Raw genomic sequence first — 20868 nt, forward strand, 5'->3', positions numbered from 1 at the left:
AGAGAGAGAGAGAGAGAGAGAGAGAGAGAAAGGTTGCTGTAAAATGCTAAGAAAGCACAGATGGTGTGAAATGTGCTATGTTATCTGAATGTGCACTGTTCCCCAAAGCAGGATGTGCACAAAATAACTGAGGAACCTGCAAACGTGGGTGCTAGTAATATTTACTAATGTGGGTACAGTTAGTGTGCATGTGTGTACATATGTGTACTGGGGATTGAATTTAGTGTTTTACATATGCTGAGCAAGCACTGTACCCCTGATCAAAAGTCCCAGTTCACAATAATGCTTTTAATGATTTATTTGTTTTTACTTACTTGAGTTGTGTGTATGTGTCCAAATGAGTTTATGTGTAATGCCCAGAGAGGCCAGTTTAGGCATCAGATTCTTTGGAATTGGACTTACAGATGGTTGTAAATAGTCACATGGGTGCTGGGCATGGAACTCTGGTCCTGTGCAAGAGCAGCAAGAGCTCTTGTCACTGGGCCATCTCTCCAGTCCCTCTCCCCAACTCCCACTTTTTAACAACTAGACAGTTTTTAAAGAACTTGGTGATGACCTCATGGGCAAGATCATGTTTATCTGTGGAGGATTTCAGGGAGCAAGAAGTACTCGGGAGACATTCTGCTCCAATACATCTTAATCTCAATGCTTTGTAAGTTCAGCATTTGCTGTCAAGTATTGACTGGGTCCACACTGTGCGCTAAGCACTTGCAAGGATACTTAAATGTGTAGCTTGAACTCTGGGAGACGCAGGGTGGCCATGTGCTCTGTACCTGCTAGCAGCATGCCCTGAGCATTCAGTGAGATGATAGTATGTAAAAGTACTCCAACTTTAGATGTTCACAGTACAGTTGATCATTACCACAACCCAGACCCTGAGCACAGCACAGCACAGGCATGGGGTGTGTATTTTGTTATTGTTGGTATCCTGAGATCTTATCCGTCCCCTCAGTGCTCTGCTTTGGAGAGTCCTGCTCCTCCTCCACTCTGCCTTATGGCCCGGTGACTTTCAGTCATTTGTGTTTGGAAGGAAAAGAAGGACACATTATCATTGCTTGTGGGTTTAGTGTGATTTTAGATGACCAGGGGCGCCAGCTGGGTCTAGGGTAAAATGCTCCTCTTCAAAGCCTGGCATGGAGAAACTTCTGCCTCCTGACCTCTGATGGCAAGCTCATGGTGTTCCCTTTCCTTTGACAGATCCGACATGGCTCTCTACCAACCTGGGCATCCTGACTTGCATCGAGTGCTCTGGGATCCACCGGGAACTGGGGGTTCATTACTCCAGGATGCAATCTCTGACTTTAGATGTATTGGGAACATCTGAGCTTCTGGTAATTAGATTTAGAGACTTATTGATAATTACTGACTTCCTGACACCAGTGATCAAGGGTGTGTCTTGTTATGTGATGTTGTTCCTAAAGGCAGAAAATGCAAATGCGCAAGGCTGTGTAGGAGTCTTCTGAAATCTCCAGAGTGATAGCTGGGCACCCCTCCACCCCTTCATTACCAGGGAAGGAACACAAAACCCAAGGGCAAAAAAATGGTTTACTAACAAAACCATTATCTGCTTCTTGCTTCAAGCCTCCATTGTCTTCCTGATCTGTATTGTTCCTCTCAGGAAAAGTACTGGCTTCTGTTTTTGCTCTCACTTTCCTGAAATAGTTTTCCGACCTTGGGTCACTGGTAATATGGATGCTTTGTGATAGAGGGGTGGGGAGGTGGGAGCATGTTTTGAGAAATACCTTTTGGTACCTGACACTGCAGGCCGACTGAGTCATGAGGCCAGTTATGTGCTTGTGTAGGCTTTGGGGGACACTTCAGAGTGCATGGTTTCCATTTGGAAAGCTGTGCTCAAAAGTCTTTCCCAAGAGGATTGGGTGCGGGGTAGCAAGTAGTGAGCGGATATTGACTGCCATTGATTTTAATGTCAAGAGCAATAATCGTGATAGCACATCCATTCACACAGTCAGTGTTCCGCCCATGGGGCAGTAAATCTTGACAACTCTGAATCCAGCATGTCTGTATTCCTGATGCCTCTGGCTGTCTTGGGGAAGCTCCCATGTCTTTCCAAGGAATTCCTGGTTCGATCTTGGAAGACAGGAGTGGGAAATAGCTAGCGTGGATCCTGACATCTCAGACAGCAATGTTCCTGGTTCCTTACAGCTTATAAATGAAACAGACTCAGCAAGTCCTCCCAGTCTGTTCTTGGTTATGTGTATGCTGAGATAACTGGCTTACATTTCTGAGGTATACAGCATCTCGGGGGAAGTTGGCTTATTATGGCTTCGTTTTTAAATGGCCATATTAAATTCTCAAGGAAACCGTACCTCAGCAAACATTGATGGACTGCAGCAATTTCAGCCTTCCCTGCTCTGCTTACAGTGGAGGAACATGTCAAGTGATGTATAGTGAGATAATAATGGCTTATTTTGGAAGCACTTTATAGATGTGTTGGCTCATCTGATCTCTATAACTCAGCATCCATGGTGTGTTATCCCCACCTACCAATGGGAAGCATTGCTTACAGTACTTTAGTGTACCCAGGTTCTGCATCCATTAAGGCAACACACTAAAAGTGAGGCTCCCTTTACTCTGTCTTAGCTCATACTCACTTTTGAGACTCCCGGGACACAAACTGGTATTTGTGGGAAGTATGTGAACATCACATCTGCCCCTATCCAGAGCCCAACAAATATTCAACAGCCAACTCTGAGGAGCAAAGAGTCCCTGATGAAAGCCTGCCTATTCTCCTGGAATAAAGGCTTCTACCGTGGGCAGCTTCACACTACTCTTATTAACTACTGACTGTAGAGGTGGAAAAGGATGTTCGGTAACAGTGTTCTAGCATACATTCTTCGTATAAATCTAATGCATGTAAGCAACTCCAATCACTGATAACAGTGAAATGTAGTAAAATTTAGAAATGATGAGATTTGTCTTCATTTGTTTATTTGGAACAGGGTCTCACTCTGTAACGCAGGTTATTCCTAAACTCAAATTCCTTCCTTCTTCCTCAGATCCTATGTGCCTAGAATTCGAGCGTGCACCAACCACCATGCCTAGCAAGATAATGAGCCTTGAATATTAATATCATAGTTGTTGACATGATTTATCATGCATTTACATAGTATAATTTTTAACAGTAGCAGAGTCTAACAGCTGCCTCTCAGAATCCCTAGACATCTAGTAATTAGCTTTCAAGAGCTGGTTAGAGCCCTGCTCCAACAATGACTTCTTAAACATGTCTCAAAAAGTGGGCTTGGAGAGATGCTTCAGAAGAGGGCGTCAGCTACTCCTGAGCTGGAGTTACAGGCAGCTTAGAGGAAGCTGGCGTGGCTGCTGGCGATAAGACTTGGGTCTTCTGGGAGAACGGTGGGTGCTCTTACTGCTGAGCCATCTCTGCACCTTTTGGTTTTTTTTTTTTAAAGAAACCTCTATAAATTCAGACCAACACTGTATGATTCTTTTTCCTTCATTCGCCTTGAAGCTTTTTTTTTTTAAAGATTTATTTATTTTATATATATGAGTACACACTGTAGAGCTGTACAGATGGTTTTGAGCCATTGTGTGGTTGCTGGGAATTGAACTTCGGCCCTGCTTGCTCCAGCCCAAAGATTTATTTATTGTTATATGTAAATACACTGTAGCTGTCTTCAGACACACCAGAAGAGGGCGTTAGATGTCATTACGGATGGTTGTGAGCCACCATGTGGTTGCTGGGATTTGAACTCAGGACCTTGGGAAGAGCAGTCAGTGCTCTTAACCGCTGAGCCATCCCTCCACCCCACCTTGAAGTTTTTGATAAAGGCTTCTTGATGTGAGGTAATGGTTTTTGCTCGTGTGTTGCTGCAGCTGGTGCCGCTGAGCATTTGTCTTGTACCCATTTGCTGTTCTGTGTCTTTGGTCCTCTGCCCACAAGTCAGGACGACCTATCTGTGTTCATTCTGACAACTTCTTCAAGCTTGTTATATAGTCTGGATTCCGTCCTTGAGTGGGACCAGCATCTCAGGTGTTTGTGTCATTCCATGGGGTGCCCCTTCACTCTCTTATTTTATACGGTACAATTCCAGTTTCCCCGTTTTGCTGTTGTTGGCAAGCCGAGACTTTTAAAATGACTTGAAAGAAACAGCCAGTGCGTGAGCAGGACCTGAGCTCACTTCCATTTTCTCTTTGGCGTCATGTCTTTCAATGGGAGATCAATGGTTGCCTACCCCTGTTCTCCAACAGGACTGCACTGTTTTCCTCTCCAAAGGAGCCCTTTGCTCAGTTCTGTGGATTGTTTCCTGGTTTGCAGAGTTTCCCTGATGCTGTACCCTGGCTCTTTTCTCCATTTTAATGTGTGGTTGTTTCAAAGCACACTTTCCTTGTTGACGGGTCAGACCTAGGCAGCATCTTTGAAGATGGCTGGCTAGTAGTCCTCCCCACTGCCCGCTTTTAAAATCACTTCTCGTTCAGTGAAATGGAACACAAGCGGGTGGATGGTTTGTTAGATTCTTTTGGGGAGGTTTGCCCACCAGCCACTTTAGCATTCCACACTCTGGTAGGCTTAGAGCAGTGGGTGGTGACCCCTTTGGGGCTGTTAAATGACCCTTTCACAGGAGTCGCCTAAGACTATCTGCATATCAGGTACTTACATTAGGTTTATAATGGTAAAATTACAGTCAAGAGTAGCTTTGAAAGTAATGTTATTGTTGGGGTCACTACAATAGGAGGAACTGGATTAAAGGGTCACAGCATTAGGAAGGTTGAGAACCACTGGCTTAGAGCTTCAATGAACCTGGTTCCAGAAACCTATGATAAGCCTGGGTTTTAAAAAAAAAAATGCATTTTCTCCTTAATACTGAAGAACACTATAAGAAGCTTTTTTGGGAGGGTATGGGGGGATATCACCTGGAAAACTCTATTACCTAGTAGGGTACTGGTATCATGTGATCCATCTCACTAGCATCTTTGAAGTTAGTAAAGAAAACCTCAGCATTCTGAAGTTTAATTTAGAGTGGAATGTGGTGGTTCATGCCTGTGATCTCAAAATTTGGAAGGCTAAAAACGAAGATTGCTGTTACCTTGAGACTAGCCTGTGCTGCTCAGTGGGTCCCAGGGCCACCCTGGGCTGCAGAGTGAGACCCTGTCTGAACAGAATAAAGGGGGAAAAAGCAGTTGAATGTCAAAGTCTTCCGTCACGTTGGAGGAATGTCAGGGAGCCCAGGGAGTTGGTTAGCTGACTCAGCTGTCTCTTGAGGTCTCTCTCTACTGCACTGTCAGACCTCGGAGCTGGTCAGCCGCAGCCTCAAGCCCTGGGAACTGCTTTGCAGCACTGGCATTTTGCTGACACTCAACTAAGCCACTCTGGGTAGTGACTGCAGTTGCTTAGGGCTATGAGAAATTACAGTCAGCTGCCATCCATGAATCATGTTTGGGCTTTAGGCATTGGCATGGCATGTTGGGGGAAGGGGGCTCTATATGTGTGTGTGTGTGTGTGTGTGTGTGTGTGTGTGTGTGTGTGTGTGTGTGTGTGTTTGTGTGTGTGCATCTGTGTGCATATTTTTTCTCTAGCCTAAGTGAGACTCAGAGTTTGAGAAACTTGCTCACATCATGCACATGTAATACCTTAAAGATCCTTGGACGCCACAGGCTGTGTGCAAACCCATTTGTAAGTCACAACACTGAGCTGTTTTTACCTACAAGTAAAACCAAGTTCCCAAGTATCTGTGTATGTTGTCAGACACATTAGAGAAGTGGCAAGGTCTACATAGATGGTAGGCGTGTCAACTCCCTTCTCAACGTTCATGCCCCGCCCTTGTTAAGCCCCCAGCATTTCTTGATTCTGCCTGTACTAGTCACCCCTCCTATGTTTTCTGGGCCCTCATGCACATGTGTGTCAAAGGACATGGTGTGTCTTCAGGCCTTCCATCCCTACTGGAACAGAACTGGGGGTAAACAGGGAAGAAGCTAAGGTAAAGCAGAACAGATCTAGACTTCTGTGTAGTTGGCAGAGGCCCAGATGGCTGTGTGGTGCCTGTGTACAGAAACTATGTGGTAGTCTCAACTCCACTGGGCAGCTTGTGGGCACCAAGCCTAGAGGAAGAGCAGGCCTCAGTGTAGTGACCCCTGTGGCACACTGTAGGACCTGAGAGACTTCAGAGAAGTCTTGCTTCCCTCTCTTCTGGTTTCTGTCCTCAAGAGAGGACAGAGAGGTAAGAAAAGATTGATTTCTCTCCCCATGGAAAAAGGAAACAGGAAGGTTGCTCCAGCCAGTCCCAAACTCTAAAACCAGTGTCTAAACAAAACCTCAGGCCTTGTTGTAGCTTCATGCCCTACTTAGGCAGCTGCTGAAGATTTGTAAAGACCCGTTTATCTGTTCTGGGCACATGTGTGATCCTCACAGAGTCTTCTTGGCCATGAGCAGGCCTGGACTTGGGCTCTCTCAGGGGTGAATAGGAACTTCTCTTTGCCGTACCTCCAACATTGTGCTGCTTTACATTTTTTTTTTCATGTTTTATTGTTTGTATACAGGCATGTGTGTGACACCGTGTGCATGTGGAGGTCGCAGGACAACTTTCGGAAGTCTGTTTTTATCTTCCACCCTTGAGATATAAGGGTTGTTCTTGTTTCTGACAGTCTGTATATTCTAGCCTAGTTGGCACATGGGCTTCTAGGTAATTCTAATGTCTGCCCCTCCCATCTTGCCATAGGGGTGCTGAGATTACAGATGCACACCAGCACCTCTAGCTTTAACGAGTTCCAGGGATCAGAGTCAGGTTGTCAGTTCAAAATTCAAATGCTTTTATCCACTGTGCCATGTCCCTGGCCCCACTGCTACTGCCACCTCCAACACCTCCTCTTCCTCCTCTTCCTCTTCCTCCTCCTTTTCTTCCTCTTTTTTTTTTTAATTTTGTTTATTTTATCAATTTGTCTCTTTTGTTCAACTATTTGGCTCATGCCCAATGCCCAGAACAACTGAGGAAGCTCAGGTCCATGAAAGGCTCATTTTGTGTTTATAAAGCAACATATGAAGAGTTGAGGCTTCAATTCCACTGCCTTAACTCATATTCAGTTGGCTGTCTGTGTCGGTGGTTTTACAACCTATAAATCCAACTAACCTCAAGTTGAGATTATTTAAAATGGGTGCTGGAGAGCTGGCTCAGTGTTGAGGAGCACTTGTTGCCCTTGAGAGGACCTGAGTCTAGTCCCCAGCACCCACACAGTAGCTCACAACCATCTGGACTTCCAGGAGATCTGACACCCTCTTCTGAACTCCATGGTCATTGAACACCTGTGGTACATACACATACATGCTGACAAAATACTCATATACATAAAGTAAATGTTCCCCCCTCCAAGATAATATTAAAAGGTATTCTAGGAGTTATTAAAAGAAACCCCAAATTTGAATTTTCCTCACCCTGAAACCTGTCCCATATGCCCGTGGATGAAGAGAGGCACCCTGCTGCTAAGTCTCTTGAAGACCCTCCATCTCCTTGACCCGTGAGCATTCTTTGTTCACCTGCTAAGTAGCTGAGCCTACCAAGGTTTTATCCCATATTGGACACATGAAGACTTTTCTTGTTCTTGCTCCCTGTGATTTACGTGGCCCTTCCATGTCTTAGGAATTAGAAGTCATCTGTAGGATGTAACTGGGCGTCCTCACATTTCTCATCTCTAGGGCCCTGGAACCCAGACCCCAGACAGGGAGACCTGTACCAGTGAACACTCTGGCTTTCTTCCTTGGCCAGTATAGCTCAAATTTCACTCACCACATCCACACTTCCTTCAGGTGACAGTGACAGCTCTTGATGCCAAAGCTCCGGTCAGTACTTGCTCTCCCCCTTCCAAGCATTGCTTTTCAGGGGTCTGCTGGCCCTGTGTTTCCCAGTAGGATCCCGTGGCCTCCAGCTTATTGGGCTTTGACTCTCTCGATGGTTCCAAGTGGTTCCCTGTAGGTTACTTTATAAACTGGGTCTTAGCAGATATATGAGGAGGTGACAAGTTGTTCCAGTTTTGAATGTATATGCATGTGACATACAGATGTGGTGGCTCCCTGGACCATCTGTCCCAGCTAAGCCAGCCAGATCTGAGCAGAAGGAAGCGTTCTGATTCCTGGTGAATTTTCTCCTCCCATCCCCCACTCCACTCAATGCAGACTAGGAGGCACTGGGGTGACTTCTGACGTTTTTTTTTTTTGGAGGTGAGCTTAAGCTTGTCGTCATTCCTAAAGACACACCAGACCCATCCGAGAGCCACACCTTCAGACCCTTTCCTGGCACCCCTTGTCTGCATAGGCAGTCTAGCTAAGAAGTTTGACATTGAGTCACTCACTGTGTTTCCGATGAAGTTAAATAATCTGTTTTTTCCGATCCCTGTGCAAGATGCGCCCTTACCAGTGTTTTGGGAAATATTTAAAACTCTGACTTGAGAGTCAGGAAGCAGCAGTGGCAGGAATCTGTCCTGGAAGCTCTTTGAGGGTAAGTGTTGAGCTCTGTGCTTGGGATGAGGTGGAGATGTCCCTGCTCTGAAGGAGCTCCTGGCTTTGTTCAGCAAACACCAACTGCCATGTTATCAAGGTGGAACTGTGCCTGACATAGTGGTACTTGGTGATTATCAGATGAGAAGGTACAGAAAAGTCAGAAGGCACATCTGGAGGTCACCTGGATGTCTTGTGTGATGCTAGTGTTTCAGTTTGCCAAGAGTTTCCACCAATCTCCTCCTCCCCTCATATCCATCCTCCAAGAGAAAAACTCTTGTTGTAAAAGCTGCAGTGTGTCACAGTGTTTCTCACAGTATTCCCTTTGGTCCACTCTTCTTTGCTTGCTAATGTTCATTGCAATGATTCATTGGTCTGATATGAGGCCTCTGGCTTCTGCTACACTATCAGCACTGGAACCTCACTGGGACTCCTCTCAGATATTCTGTTGTTTCCCTGTGTCATGGAGATCCTTTGGGTAGGACCAGCCCCTTCACGCACTCCAGCAGTTCATCGGTGGAGTGAATGCTGGGGTGGGCCAATTCAAAGCCCGATTCTGGGCCTGAGAGGAGTCTGAGCTGCTCAGCCACCCCAACTCTCCAGCTATCACACCCATAGGCCAGGTCTCCAGCAAACCCCTCCCCCAGTCCCACCAGTCTAGGTGCAGAGCCTACTTACCATCCAGAGTGCTGTAGCCTGTGGGGGACATGGCTAATTCTCCCACCCTCAACACTCTCATGACCCTGGGGCTAGCTCTCCTACCTGCCATAGGTGGTGCAGAATGGGGGAGTGGAGAAGTGTATCTCAACCTGGTCTGTACTACTGCTCAGCAGACTCAAGAGACAGGGCCGGCCATTCCCCCGAGTGCTGTAGCAAGTGAGGGGCAGGAACCAGCTCTCCTGCCTGCCACTGGTGGTTAGGGCAAATGAGAGGGGAGGGGATTTCTCCCTGGCCTATGCAACCCTACCGCACAGCAAACGAGTCAGGGCCATCTCACCCACAACCCCCACATCCAGGGCCAACTCCTGGTCCCATGAATCTCTGTGACACCACCCGCAGCTAGTGTGAGGAAGGCTGTGGGTGAAAGAATTTCTGCAGGAAGGCCGGTGAGAATGTAGACCATCATGGATTAAATTCCTGCTTCTCCAAGTCTGTGGTGACTGGCGTCCATTTTCCACAAGATCCTCCCCAGGTCATCATGCTGCACTGATACCATGGGGCTTTGCGTTCTGTGCCTTTTCATTAAAAGCAAACCACTTTATCGCACTATTTCTTAGTGGCCATTAAATAAATCATCAGATTGTGAATAATGGACAGCAGTGGAGGGTATTAATAATTGAGTGCTCTGAAATAGACTTCTGTTTTTGCAGCTTGCCAAGAATATCGGGAATGCGGGCTTTAATGAAATCATGGAGTGTTGCCTACCATCTGAGGACCCAGTCAAGCCCAACCCAGGCAGTGACATGTGAGTATCAGGCTGGGTGTTCTCATTTCACCTTGGCCTGAGCCCTGTAAACAGGGGAACAGGTCTGAGGGTGTGTCAGTTGTTGATTCCTACTGGCTAAAGTTGTTCATTTGTTTTCATTTTGATTTTTTCATCCTTAGTCATTTCTGTGTGTAGAAATGTGGCATGGCTGGTTTTGTTAGGGATTGGACACAGAAGACAGTAGGGTTATTAGCAACTACTCTGCATGGGAGAAGGGCATTGCAGTGAGTCCTGCTCACTGCTGCCGTGGACCCCTGGGCCCCCTGCCACTGTTCTTCCTTTCTGCCCACTTCTCTAACATGGTGAATTATGCCCGGCCCTCACAGATAGGTGACCATGCACCATTCCTTTGCCAGTGTCCTCCTTCCAGTTGTACAAACTGTCGACTCCTCCAGAAAACCTCTGTGTGTTTTACCATTGCTACAAACTGTAACTGAGGAGCTGTTGTCCCTCACTGGGACTCCAGCTGTCCCATTGATGGAGCATGTACAACAGGGATTCCCTACCAACTCTATCAACCACACTGGGCTTCAGGAGGTAAACAGGGAAGCGCATCCTGCCCCTCAGACTTCATCCCTGATTCTTAAAATGGCCTGTCTGGTCAGGCGGTGGCGCATGCCTTTAATCCCAGCACTTGGGAGGCAGAGACAGGTGGATTTCTGAGTTCAAGGCCAGCCTGGCCTAAAGAGTTCTGGGATAGCCAGGGCTATACAGAGAAACCCTGTCTCAAAAAACAAAAAAACAAAAAGAAAAACAAAACAAAACAAATGGCCTGTCTGCCCTCAGGAGGGCTTGGGTTGGTGTGCCTGCAGGGAATGATGCAAAATGAAGCAGATGGGTCAGGTCTGCCAGCCAGCAAGCAAACACCTGTGTTTGAGCAGCATGTCAGCAGAAGGAAACGAGAATAGAGTGGAGTGGAGTGGAGGAGAGGAGAGTGGAGGAGAGAATAGAGAAAATAGAATGGAATGGAATGGAATGGAATGGAATGGAATGGAATGGAATGGAATGGAATAGAATAGAATAGAATAGAATAGAAAAGGAAGTTCTGCAGTCTGTAAGCCGGGCCACATTTCACTGGGCTAGGCCCAAAACTGAGTTAGTAGTTTGGGTTGCCCTAAAGGAGACTGAGTGAAATGGAACAGAATCTTTAAGAGCAGCTTGACAGATGGTGATGGTGTGCAGAGCCCGTGTAAAGCAGAACAGTTGGATTTTTGAAACTGCTCTCTGGGAAACTGAGGCAGCAGAAGTGCAGGACCTGTATTATCTTGTACTCTGATTCACTGCAGGCATGGAGACATTCTGGAGGGCAAGCAGGAGACTTGTCCGTTGTTGGCTGTCTTGGGCGTCAAATGTCTTAGGCCAGCCGCTTGTAGGTATTTGCCTATGTCAGTTTATGTTTGCATCCTATAGTAAGCAAGCATTTGTGATGTCTCTCAGAGACTGGATAACATGGCTATAAAGTATCGTCCTTTATATGAAGCTGCTCATTTCAGATCTGCCCTGGAGAGGCTTTAGGAGCCCGCAGTTTAGACTACAGAATGGAGCAGGTTCTTTGTCATCTGAATCTAAACCTCAGTTTCTATAATAAAAAGGAAGAGCATGCTGACCACCTCAAAGAGGCACTGGGGAGGTTAGAAAGATGACTCGCACTGAGTCTTGAATGGTATTAGCAACAGAATCCATGCAAGTACCCTGGCTGCCTTTGAGAAAAGAGGATCCCTTGCAATTTAAGCTTCTCTTATGACCCACGGGTGCACAGTGCCTTACTGGACCACTGGAGGACCCCATCTTGTGAAGGAAATGTCATGGTCCACTATGGCATGTTTAGTGACAGCTGTTGCTTGATGCTGGCTTTCTCTGGTGGTTTGTCTCACTGCGGTGCCAGTCTTCTGGAATGCTACAATACCAGTCGGCTTTAAACAAAGGTATAGTCAAATACTTCTTTTAAGTACAGGGATTAGCGGCTACAGAGATGGTGCCGCTGTTAAGAGCACTTGCTACTCTTGCAGAAGACCTGGGATCAGATCCCAGCACCTACATGATGGCTTCAGCAATTCAGAACTCTGGTTCTTGAGGACCTAATGCCTTCTGGCCTCTGCAGGCACCAGGAATGTGTATGGTGCACATATGTACAGGCAGACAAAATGCTCAGACATCTAAAAACAAGTAAATCTTTTTTAAAAATCTAGCAAGATTCCTTATGAAATGGGGCATCTATTTGAGGGGCAATTGATTCTAACGTTGAATTCCATTTCTCAACACCTGGGCTCAGTCAGTTCAGAGGCACATACACACACGTGCACATACAGATATGCACGTGCGCGCGCGCACACACACACACACTCATGCACATACACAAACATACACACACACACACACACACACCTTGATACTCTCACAAGGAAGTTTATACTCCGTTTCCTCAGAACTGAGGGTGGATGGCTATTACAGGGGTGAAAAGCCTCTCACGGTCATTCTGTAGGTGAGATAAACTGCATGAGCAGGCATGGTGGTTCATGACTGTAATCCCTCTGCAGTGGCAAGGTTCAGGTAGGAGGATTGTGCATTTGAAGCCAGTCCGGACTATACAGTGAGTTCTAGGTTAACCTGGGACACATAGTGAGTTCAAGGCTAGCATGGGTGGCATAGGGAGACCCTTAATCTGGCTCCTCGCACCCAAATAAAAGAAGAAAATTCATTGCGTGAGTGTGCTTCCAGCAGCTGCCTCTTTCTTGTAACACTCCATCACACTTTACAGTATACTTGGGTTTTCACATATTGTTCTGCAAATTGTATTTCACTCATTTTCTGTATTTGCCCCCACAGTATGTTGCTCGTAGTGGTTCCGTAAATATTTAATGGCTCAACAAATCACATAAATAGCCCCAGCTCTATGCCTGCTTCATTCAGCAAAGATTTTATTTCTAGATTTGATTGAGTGAGCTGCTTGCAGCTTGGAGTAAGCACACACCATCTTTAGCCATATGCTGAAGGGGAAACCAAATGCACCCTCTGATGGCCCTGTGAAGCCCCAGTTGGGAATGGAGGCAGAGAGCACGTGTGACTGGGCCACCCAGAGGCCAGATAGCATCTGCTCATAGAGGCAGACTGTCTCTGAAGAGGCAGCAGGAAGCCCTCCACCCCCAACAACGCCAGATGGATCAGTCTGTGGTCTCCCGTTGCTTTTCTCTACACAGTCTATACATTAAAAAAAAGCTGAGAACACACTAAATGGCACAGTCTCTCTCGATGCCACCAGGGGTCACAGTGGGTTACAGAGATCTATCCCATGTTTGGCTTGGAACCACTATCAGGGGACTCAGAGCCCAGGACAGATGAATATCCATTTAAAACAACAGCAACAAACCCACAAAAAAATAAAAAAAGAAAGAAAAAAGAAAGAAGGAAAGAAAGAATAATCACATCACTTTAGAAGCTGAAGCAAGAGAATAGGGAATCTGAGGTCAACCTGGGTTATATAGTAAGACCTTTTAAATAAAAAACAAAACAAACAAACAAAACAGAGCTTAGGGCTGGTGAAATGGCTCAGTGGTTAAGAGTGCACACTGCTCTTGCAGGTGACCTGAGTTGAGAACTCAGCACCTGTAGAGTGGATTACCAGGGCATCCAAAGCCCTTGTCCCACCTTTTAGGCAGCAGGCATGCATACGTGTAGGCTAAACACCCATACACATAAAACAAAGCAGGTCTTGAAAACAAGAACTGAGGATGTCCTTCCAGTGACAGAGAGATTGTGCCTAACATACATGTGGCCCTGGGTTCAGTCCCCACCCCCAAGTAAATAGATAAGTATAGGAACTTAGCTGTGTCTACCACACCCTTGTCTGTCAGGAGTCACAGAGTGTCCCACATCGGTTACTGAAAGTGCACACAGCTTGACAACTATCCGGTCACCAGAGCCTATAGAGTTTAAGGACTGGAGTAAGTTCCCCATGAAGGCTATCCCACTGTGGTTTGGTAATTCTTCAAAGTCCCACACTGGAAAAGATCTCCAGCTCTGAACTTGGCGCCAGTGCCTTTGCCAGTGGGCTCAGGAAGCTACCTATTTTTCCTGACGGCTTCAGCGTGTTTAGCTGTACTGTAGGGATCAGTGAATCAGACTGTTTCTGTGACACTTAGCATCTTGTGGACAGGTTGATGTGCTACATTAAGGCTTGAGCCTCAAGGCAGACCAGGAACTCTCTGCAGATTGGAACTATACGCAAGCAGCATGAAGACTGACTGAAGTGACTTAGTATGCTTGCCCTCCTGCTGTGGTCTGTTCTAGAGGAGAAGCCAGGGACCTCCATCCTGGGTTGAATGACTCTCTCCAGGGTCCCCCAGTTAAACAAGCTTCATTTCTGTGTGTTCTGCTCCCAGAGGGCTCCGGCAGGTTGTCTAACAGACTGGAGGTGGGTTTAGGAAATCTACAACTGCTACTGCAGGAACAGGCTTCCCTGCAGCATAGCTGGGACGACAGACAGAATATGTGGGAGCAAATCGTAGCTAGAGCTGGTACAATCAAGATTGGTGAAGTGTAGGCCTGGGTGTTTTCCTCTCTGATTCCTCTCCTCCTGGAGATGACAGGCCACGTGGGCTCTTGGCTTGGTGCCAGCTTCTAGGAATGTAGTTGTCTGCATCTTACAGTACCTGTGCTGCAGGCCCCAGCTGGGTGATGGAGAGCCGCCCCCATCCATTTTTCCCTAGGAAGGATGTCAGTATTGTGTTTCAAAATGCTAAGTAGACCCACACACTCCTGAACCCCAGTGTCTGTTGCATAGGACCCCTGTGATTTGAGGACTTGACATCTTTGTGACTTAGTTTGCTCTAATTCCCTGCCCCCTTTAAGGCAGCCATGAAGACTACAAAGGGCAGGGTGCAGATGTGGCTATCAGGTAAATAGGAAGACAGACAAAGTACTAGGGAGAGCCAGAACAGAGAGCAGGTCAGGGTGACCAGCCTGTCTGAAGAAGGGGCTTGGGACCTGCAGGAGGAACTAAAGTGACAGCATGTAGGTAGAGGGATGTGAGCAAGCCAGGCAAATACATGGATGAGTTAGGTGTGGGAACTGTAACATGCTGAGGGAGCGCTCAGGGCTATGGAAGAAGACAACAGCAGGCACCTAGAAGAATGTAAAAAAAACCTACACATCTGGCCTCTGTCCTTATAACTGGGTGAGTCCTGGGACTGCTAGGTAGCTTTGGTACCTCTTTTACGGGAACCTAGACATGCCACTACTTAAGGAAGGTACCCACAGGGCCCCAAGAGGCCTAGGCAAGAGTTGTAGATGATGGACTGCATGGATGGACAGAGATTCTCAGTGTTTGACCCATGTGTCATGTCTGGTTTCAGGATTGCAAGGAAGGACTACATCACAGCCAAGTACATGGAGAGGAGATACGCACGAAAAAAGCATGCAGACACCACGGCGAAGCTCCACAGCCTCTGCGAAGCCGTCAAGACCAGAGACATTTTTGGGTTACTCCAAGCTTATGCTGATGGTGTGGACCTGACAGAGAAAATCCCACTGGCCAATGGGCATGTAAGAGGGGCTGCAAAGGATGGGAAGTGAGGGGTAGGATAAGGGATGTGTGTAGCAAGTTATTCTCCATGTCCTATCACTCCCTGGGGAGAAATAGGTGTATGCTTTCTTTTAATGGTAAATAAATGTATAGGTTGAACATACATTATCATAACTGCTTGGACCACAAGTGTTGTAATTTGGGGTAGGTTTTTAGGTGTTGAGATACTTGATATGTGGTGAGAGCTTAGAGATGGCTCGTGTTGCCCATAGGCACGCACATGCATGCACGCGCGCGCGCGCACACACACACAGAAGTGATTTTGTACAATATTGTCAGCATGCCTCCATTTAGCCATCATCAGAGCTGGGGTGTGGAATTTTCTGCTTGTCAAATTTAGGATTTATGACCTGCATTCTGGATGCGCAACCCATTCATATGCAATGTTATTATGATGTGCAGCACAGCATTTTGATATTCACATCATGGAATGACCACAGTACAGATCACCTCATATACTGATCTTTTGTCATGGACACATTTCAAATCTACTATTTTGGATGTATGATTCAAATACGTGATTAACTACAACCACTGCTATACAACAGGGCCTACTACCCACCTCCACCCCTTTTTTGAAAAAGTCTCACTTTGCTAGCAATACCCCTGCCTCAGCTTCCTGGGTACTGAGATTATTCTTGTACACCATCACACCTAGACTAACTCCTTTCAAACTGAACCTTTGTATTTTGGTTTGTTCTTTAAAAAAAAAAAAAAGGAAAAGATTAATTTAATTTTGTGTGTATGTGCCTGAGTGTATATATGCACCACATGAGGTGAAAAGAGGGTGTCAGATCCCTGAGAGCCTCCCAGTATGGATGCTGGCAACCGAACATGAGTCCTTGTAAGAGCAGCAAGTCTCTTAACTGCAGAGCTGTCTCTTTAGCCCTGTTGGTTTAGTCTTAAGCCAAAAGTGTAATGCCAGATGTTGAAGGAACACCCATCTGAGGTGGAAGGGAAGACATTCCCAGATGCCTGGAACCCCGAGAAGACCATCCTTACCATAAACAGGTTTAGCCTCTCGTTATGTAGGAAGCTAGTCCAGAGCATCTCTGAGGCCATGCTGAGGAGTGCTGTGGAAAGGGCCATCTTGTAGTTTACACTCTGAGTGTCCTCCCGAAGGGATGGGTAGAGCATCTCCGGTCTCCAGATGTTGCTCTTGGGATCATGTCTGTGTTATACTGTTGGTACCTAAGGAGCTGTCTAGTCTCCTGGCCTTCCTGATTGCGTCCCCATGGGCACACAGTCCAGGTCCAAAGAAGCTCCTGGTCTCAGGATGAGGTTCAACATCCTGTATGGTGGGGTACTAGGTAGGGTTTCATGTTTGGATCGAGAATTCTAGGCTAAGCTACATCCCTTGAGTGGACATTGTAAGGTGACACCATTTTCTCCTGGTGACACAGGCTATTCCTAAGCATTAGCCAGTGTCATTTCCATTCTCTCTCAGGACAGCCCTAGTAGCCCCATGTCTAGAGCAGCATGTGCCAGAGGACTGATCAGGCAGGACAAGTGAAGAAGGAGGCAGCCGCCCTCTTCATGCCTTCTGTGTTTTGACTGTTTTCTTCTACTTTTTGACCCACTCACCTGGTGGTGACATAGAGATGGGGACACAATTGAAATGGCTTGAAATCCCCAGCGTTTCTTACTTCCTATGAGTAGGGAGGGATGGAGAGTTATGATGTCCTAATTACTTTTCTGTTTCTGTGATAAGGCACCATGACCAAGGCTACGTGTAGAAGAAAGTGTTTATTTGGAGATTACGGTTTCGATGGGTTAGAATCTATGATCATCATGGTGGGGAGCGTGGCATCAGGCAGACAGGCCTGGTGCTGGGAAGTGGCTGAGATCTCCATCTTAAGACATATCCATAAGACAGAGACAGACAGACAGGCAGGCAGACAGACAGATTGGGAATGTTACAAACCTTTAAACCATAAAGCCCACACCCAATAGAACACCCTGTCCACCAAAGCCATACTTTCTAATGCTTTCCAGATTGTTCCTCTAACTGGGGACCAAGTATTCAAACACATGAGCCTGTGGAGGCCATTCTCAGTCAAACCACCACATACGCCTTTTGCCGTGGAGATTAAAAAGTGACCACTCTGTATCGTAGAATGTTTTGGGGTGGGGTGGGAAGGTGTAAAGGCTTTTGGAAGGGACAGGTGCTATTTCACCTCAGTGGTTCTGGTGATTGAAAGACACCACTGGAATTCCAAATGTCTTGGTTTGAATTTCAGGAGCCAGATGAGACAGCCCTCCATCTTGCAGTCAGATCTGTGGACCGGACTTCCCTTCACATTGTAGACTTCCTGGTCCAGAACAGGTGGGTGTCTCAAAAACAAGCAGAGGCCTTCATTCTGGTTCTCTCAGGCTTCTGAGGAGGGGACCGGATACTGTCTCCACTACTTGGGCTCTGTTGCCAGGATGCACATATCTCAGGCTTAAATGTGAATTATGGGAGTTTCCTAGAAAAGCCCCAGAGTTTAAGAACAGAAGACCTTCGTGATACCTACATGATCTAGAGTCTAAGAGAGACTCCTCGGAACCATTGCTGCTCAATTCCAAGCCATGGGGATGGGTGGGTCTTTCCCATATCAGTCCCTACACAGCATCTCTGTAGCAGAGGGAGATGAGGGGATAGAGATGCATAGCCCCAGCCCTAAGCCAGGAATTGTCCATCAGAACTCAGTGAAGGCTGTTCCCCTTTGGGTTGAGAGGCCACTTGCAATCATTGACTAGAAACAGCCTTCTGAGTGGTTCGGTGTGTGCTGCATCTATTTGCACACCTGCCTGGTGACTGCAAGCCACATGCTAAGACTTTTCGGCCTGTACCGTGACTCCCTGATCGTGGCTGGGGTTGGCTGTGTTGGACAGAGGATGCTGGTTAAATGCTGAAAATGCAATGGGAAGTTCTGATGTGGCAACAACAGGGGAGGGATGGTTTATATTCCTGACCTCTGCCCTTCCCTGTCATTCCCCGGGCAATGGAGTGAAGAAACAGCTGGAGAGTAGGAGAGACTTGCAGGATAGTCAGCCCTAAGACCTGCAGGTCTTAGTGAAGCCCAGGTTCACAGAACTCAGGGTTGAGTCAATTAGACTCTCTCCTCTGAGCCCAGCCCAGGGTCTGACGTGGAATGCTGGTTTCATGGACATTTGATAAGTAGCCGATTTGTATCTGCTTCCACATAAACTCTCCTGGATCAGGAACCTGATTTGCCTCCTTCTACGATAGAAGGTAGATAGCGATAAGAGGATGCATCGGGTTAGGAAGCAGTTTGGGGTAAGTGCTTGAACTTCCTCAGTCCTGCACCAAGCAAGGCAAGGCAAGGTGGTCCTTCTGACAATGAGGCAGCCGGTGTCCTTCTGCTGGGAGCAGTGGGTACCAAACCCAGGACACTTCTGTTCCCATCTGTCTGCCTGTGGATACAAAGCCCCAGTTCTTTATTGGCGGTGGTGTGACTTCGGAGGACGATTGCTTTTACCATGTATGTGGAACACATGCACCTTAGTGCAACTTGGTTTAGAGTAATCTAGTCTTGTTTTATGGTAGAAGAACATGTAAAAGCCTTCAGAAGTGTCCCCCTTCACTCACTTTCAGGGGGCTGTCCTAGGGCTAGCAGGCTTGCAAGAGCCTTGGGACACCAAACTGAACCGTAGCATTCCCTTCCCTGGTGGGAGCGTGATGAAGGGGGCTGGGGAGATGGCTCAGCAGCTAAGAGCACTGGGTGCTCTTCCAAAGGACGTGGCTTCAATTCTCAGCACCCACATGGTGGCTCATAACCAGCTACACTTCCAGTCCTAGGGAATGCAACGACTTCTTCTGGTTCCCATTGGTACAAGGCATACACGTGATGCCCAGACAAAATATCTATATGTATAAAACAAAATAATATAAAAAAGAAAATGAAAAGTTTGCTAGTTCTCCAGGGTCACAGGCAGGGCCAGTTGTATAGACTGAATGGTGGACCTGGTGCTCTTGGTACCTCAGGGCAAGAGAGAAGAGAAGAGAGACACTGAGATTATTCCAAGGTGTCCTCTCTAGCTTAGTGGCTCTCAAACTTCCTAGTGTTGTGACACCTCATGTGGTGACCCCCAACATTAAATGATTTTTGTTGCTACTTCATAAGTATAATTTTTGCTACTGTTATAATTTTGTAAATATATGTGTGTTTTCTGATGGTGGTAAGGCGATCCCCGGGCAAGGGTCATTTGACTACCAAAGGGTTACAAATCACTGCTCTTACCCAGACTCTGCAGCAATCCAACCGCCATTGGTCTTCTCTGTCTTCCTTGTATCCTCTCAGTGGGGCTGCTTCCTGGCTGCCTTATTGCTAGCTAGCTAGTCTGGGGCCCACTCACTGTGGGGATAACTTAGGTAAATCGCATACTGCTAACTCACATGGCTTCCCATAGTCTGCAGGACTGTTCTCAGCCCTCTGGCTTATGACTGATTTATCTTCTTTCTGTCCTGTGTTCCGAGCAGTGGGAACCTGGATAAGCAGACTGGCAAGGGCAGCACGGCGCTGCACTACTGCTGCCTGACGGACAATGCCGAGTGCCTGAAGCTCCTCCTGCGAGGGAAGGCCTCTATAGAGATAGGTAAGCCACGTGGGTGTGCCGGGCGCTCGAGGCTCTGCTGGCCCCCTCCGCCTGCTTTCTGCAGCTCTTCGCTTCTGTTCTTAGGAGCCTTTCTCACACTGAAAAGAGTGCCTCTCCCTACCTGTCCTGTAGAGCTGCTTGTTGAAAGGCTCAGCCTACTGTCTACCCTTTGGCCTAACCTGCACACTTTAGGAAAGATGAGGTTAGGCCTTGCGGCTGGGTGGTTCTAGATCAGCTGTGTAGCAATTTTTGGCTCACCTTCTGAGACCAGGCTAGATCTTTCTTTGAGGAGGTGCTGGTCACTGCTCCCTCTTGCAGGGCCTGCAACAGATCCTAATCCTGCCTGGCCTTTGTTCTCCCCAGTTGTGGGTCTTCCACTGCCAAGGCAGTTTACTCGGAGCCATCCAGGTGTGGTTGGGTCCTGGGGAAGTATTTGAAGAACTATGGAATAAAACAAAAAAGTAGAAGAAAAACAAAAAACAAAAAAACAAACAAAAAAAAAACCCGGGGCATCCTGCTCAAAAGCCACACTTATAAAAACTGAGCAAGCCAGAGGATTGCTCACTAGGTTGATCACTAGGGTTGGAAGCCAGCTTCGTCTCTACAGTGACTTCCAACAAACCAAAGCTATAGAGATGCCCTTGTCTGAATTTTAAAAAAGGAAAGAAGAAGCCGGGCGGTGGTGGTGCACGCCTTTAATCCTAGCACTTGGGAGGCAGAGGCAGGCGGATTTCTGAG

At 47.0% G+C, this 20868-nt stretch overlaps 1 protein-coding gene across 5 annotated transcripts in view; it reads left to right on the forward strand.

Moving 5' to 3' along the window:
• Positions 1 to 20868, forward strand: part of Asap2 (ArfGAP with SH3 domain, ankyrin repeat and PH domain 2) — a 171099-nt gene that overhangs the window by 128064 nt on the left and 22167 nt on the right. For all 5 annotated transcript variants that reach the window (XM_031356927.1, XM_031356930.1, XM_031356928.1 and 2 more), the window contains 5 exons: positions 1198 to 1331; positions 9832 to 9926; positions 15299 to 15488; positions 17769 to 17854; positions 20015 to 20130. In XM_031356927.1, coding sequence (XP_031212787.1) covers positions 1198 to 1331; positions 9832 to 9926; positions 15299 to 15488; positions 17769 to 17854; positions 20015 to 20130 — 621 coding nt within the window. The remainder of the gene's footprint in view (positions 1 to 1197; positions 1332 to 9831; positions 9927 to 15298; positions 15489 to 17768; positions 17855 to 20014; positions 20131 to 20868) is intronic.

This window comes from Mastomys coucha, unplaced genomic scaffold (genome assembly GCF_008632895.1).
Source record: "Mastomys coucha isolate ucsf_1 unplaced genomic scaffold, UCSF_Mcou_1 pScaffold6, whole genome shotgun sequence".
NCBI lineage: Eukaryota > Metazoa > Chordata > Mammalia > Rodentia > Muridae > Mastomys > Mastomys coucha.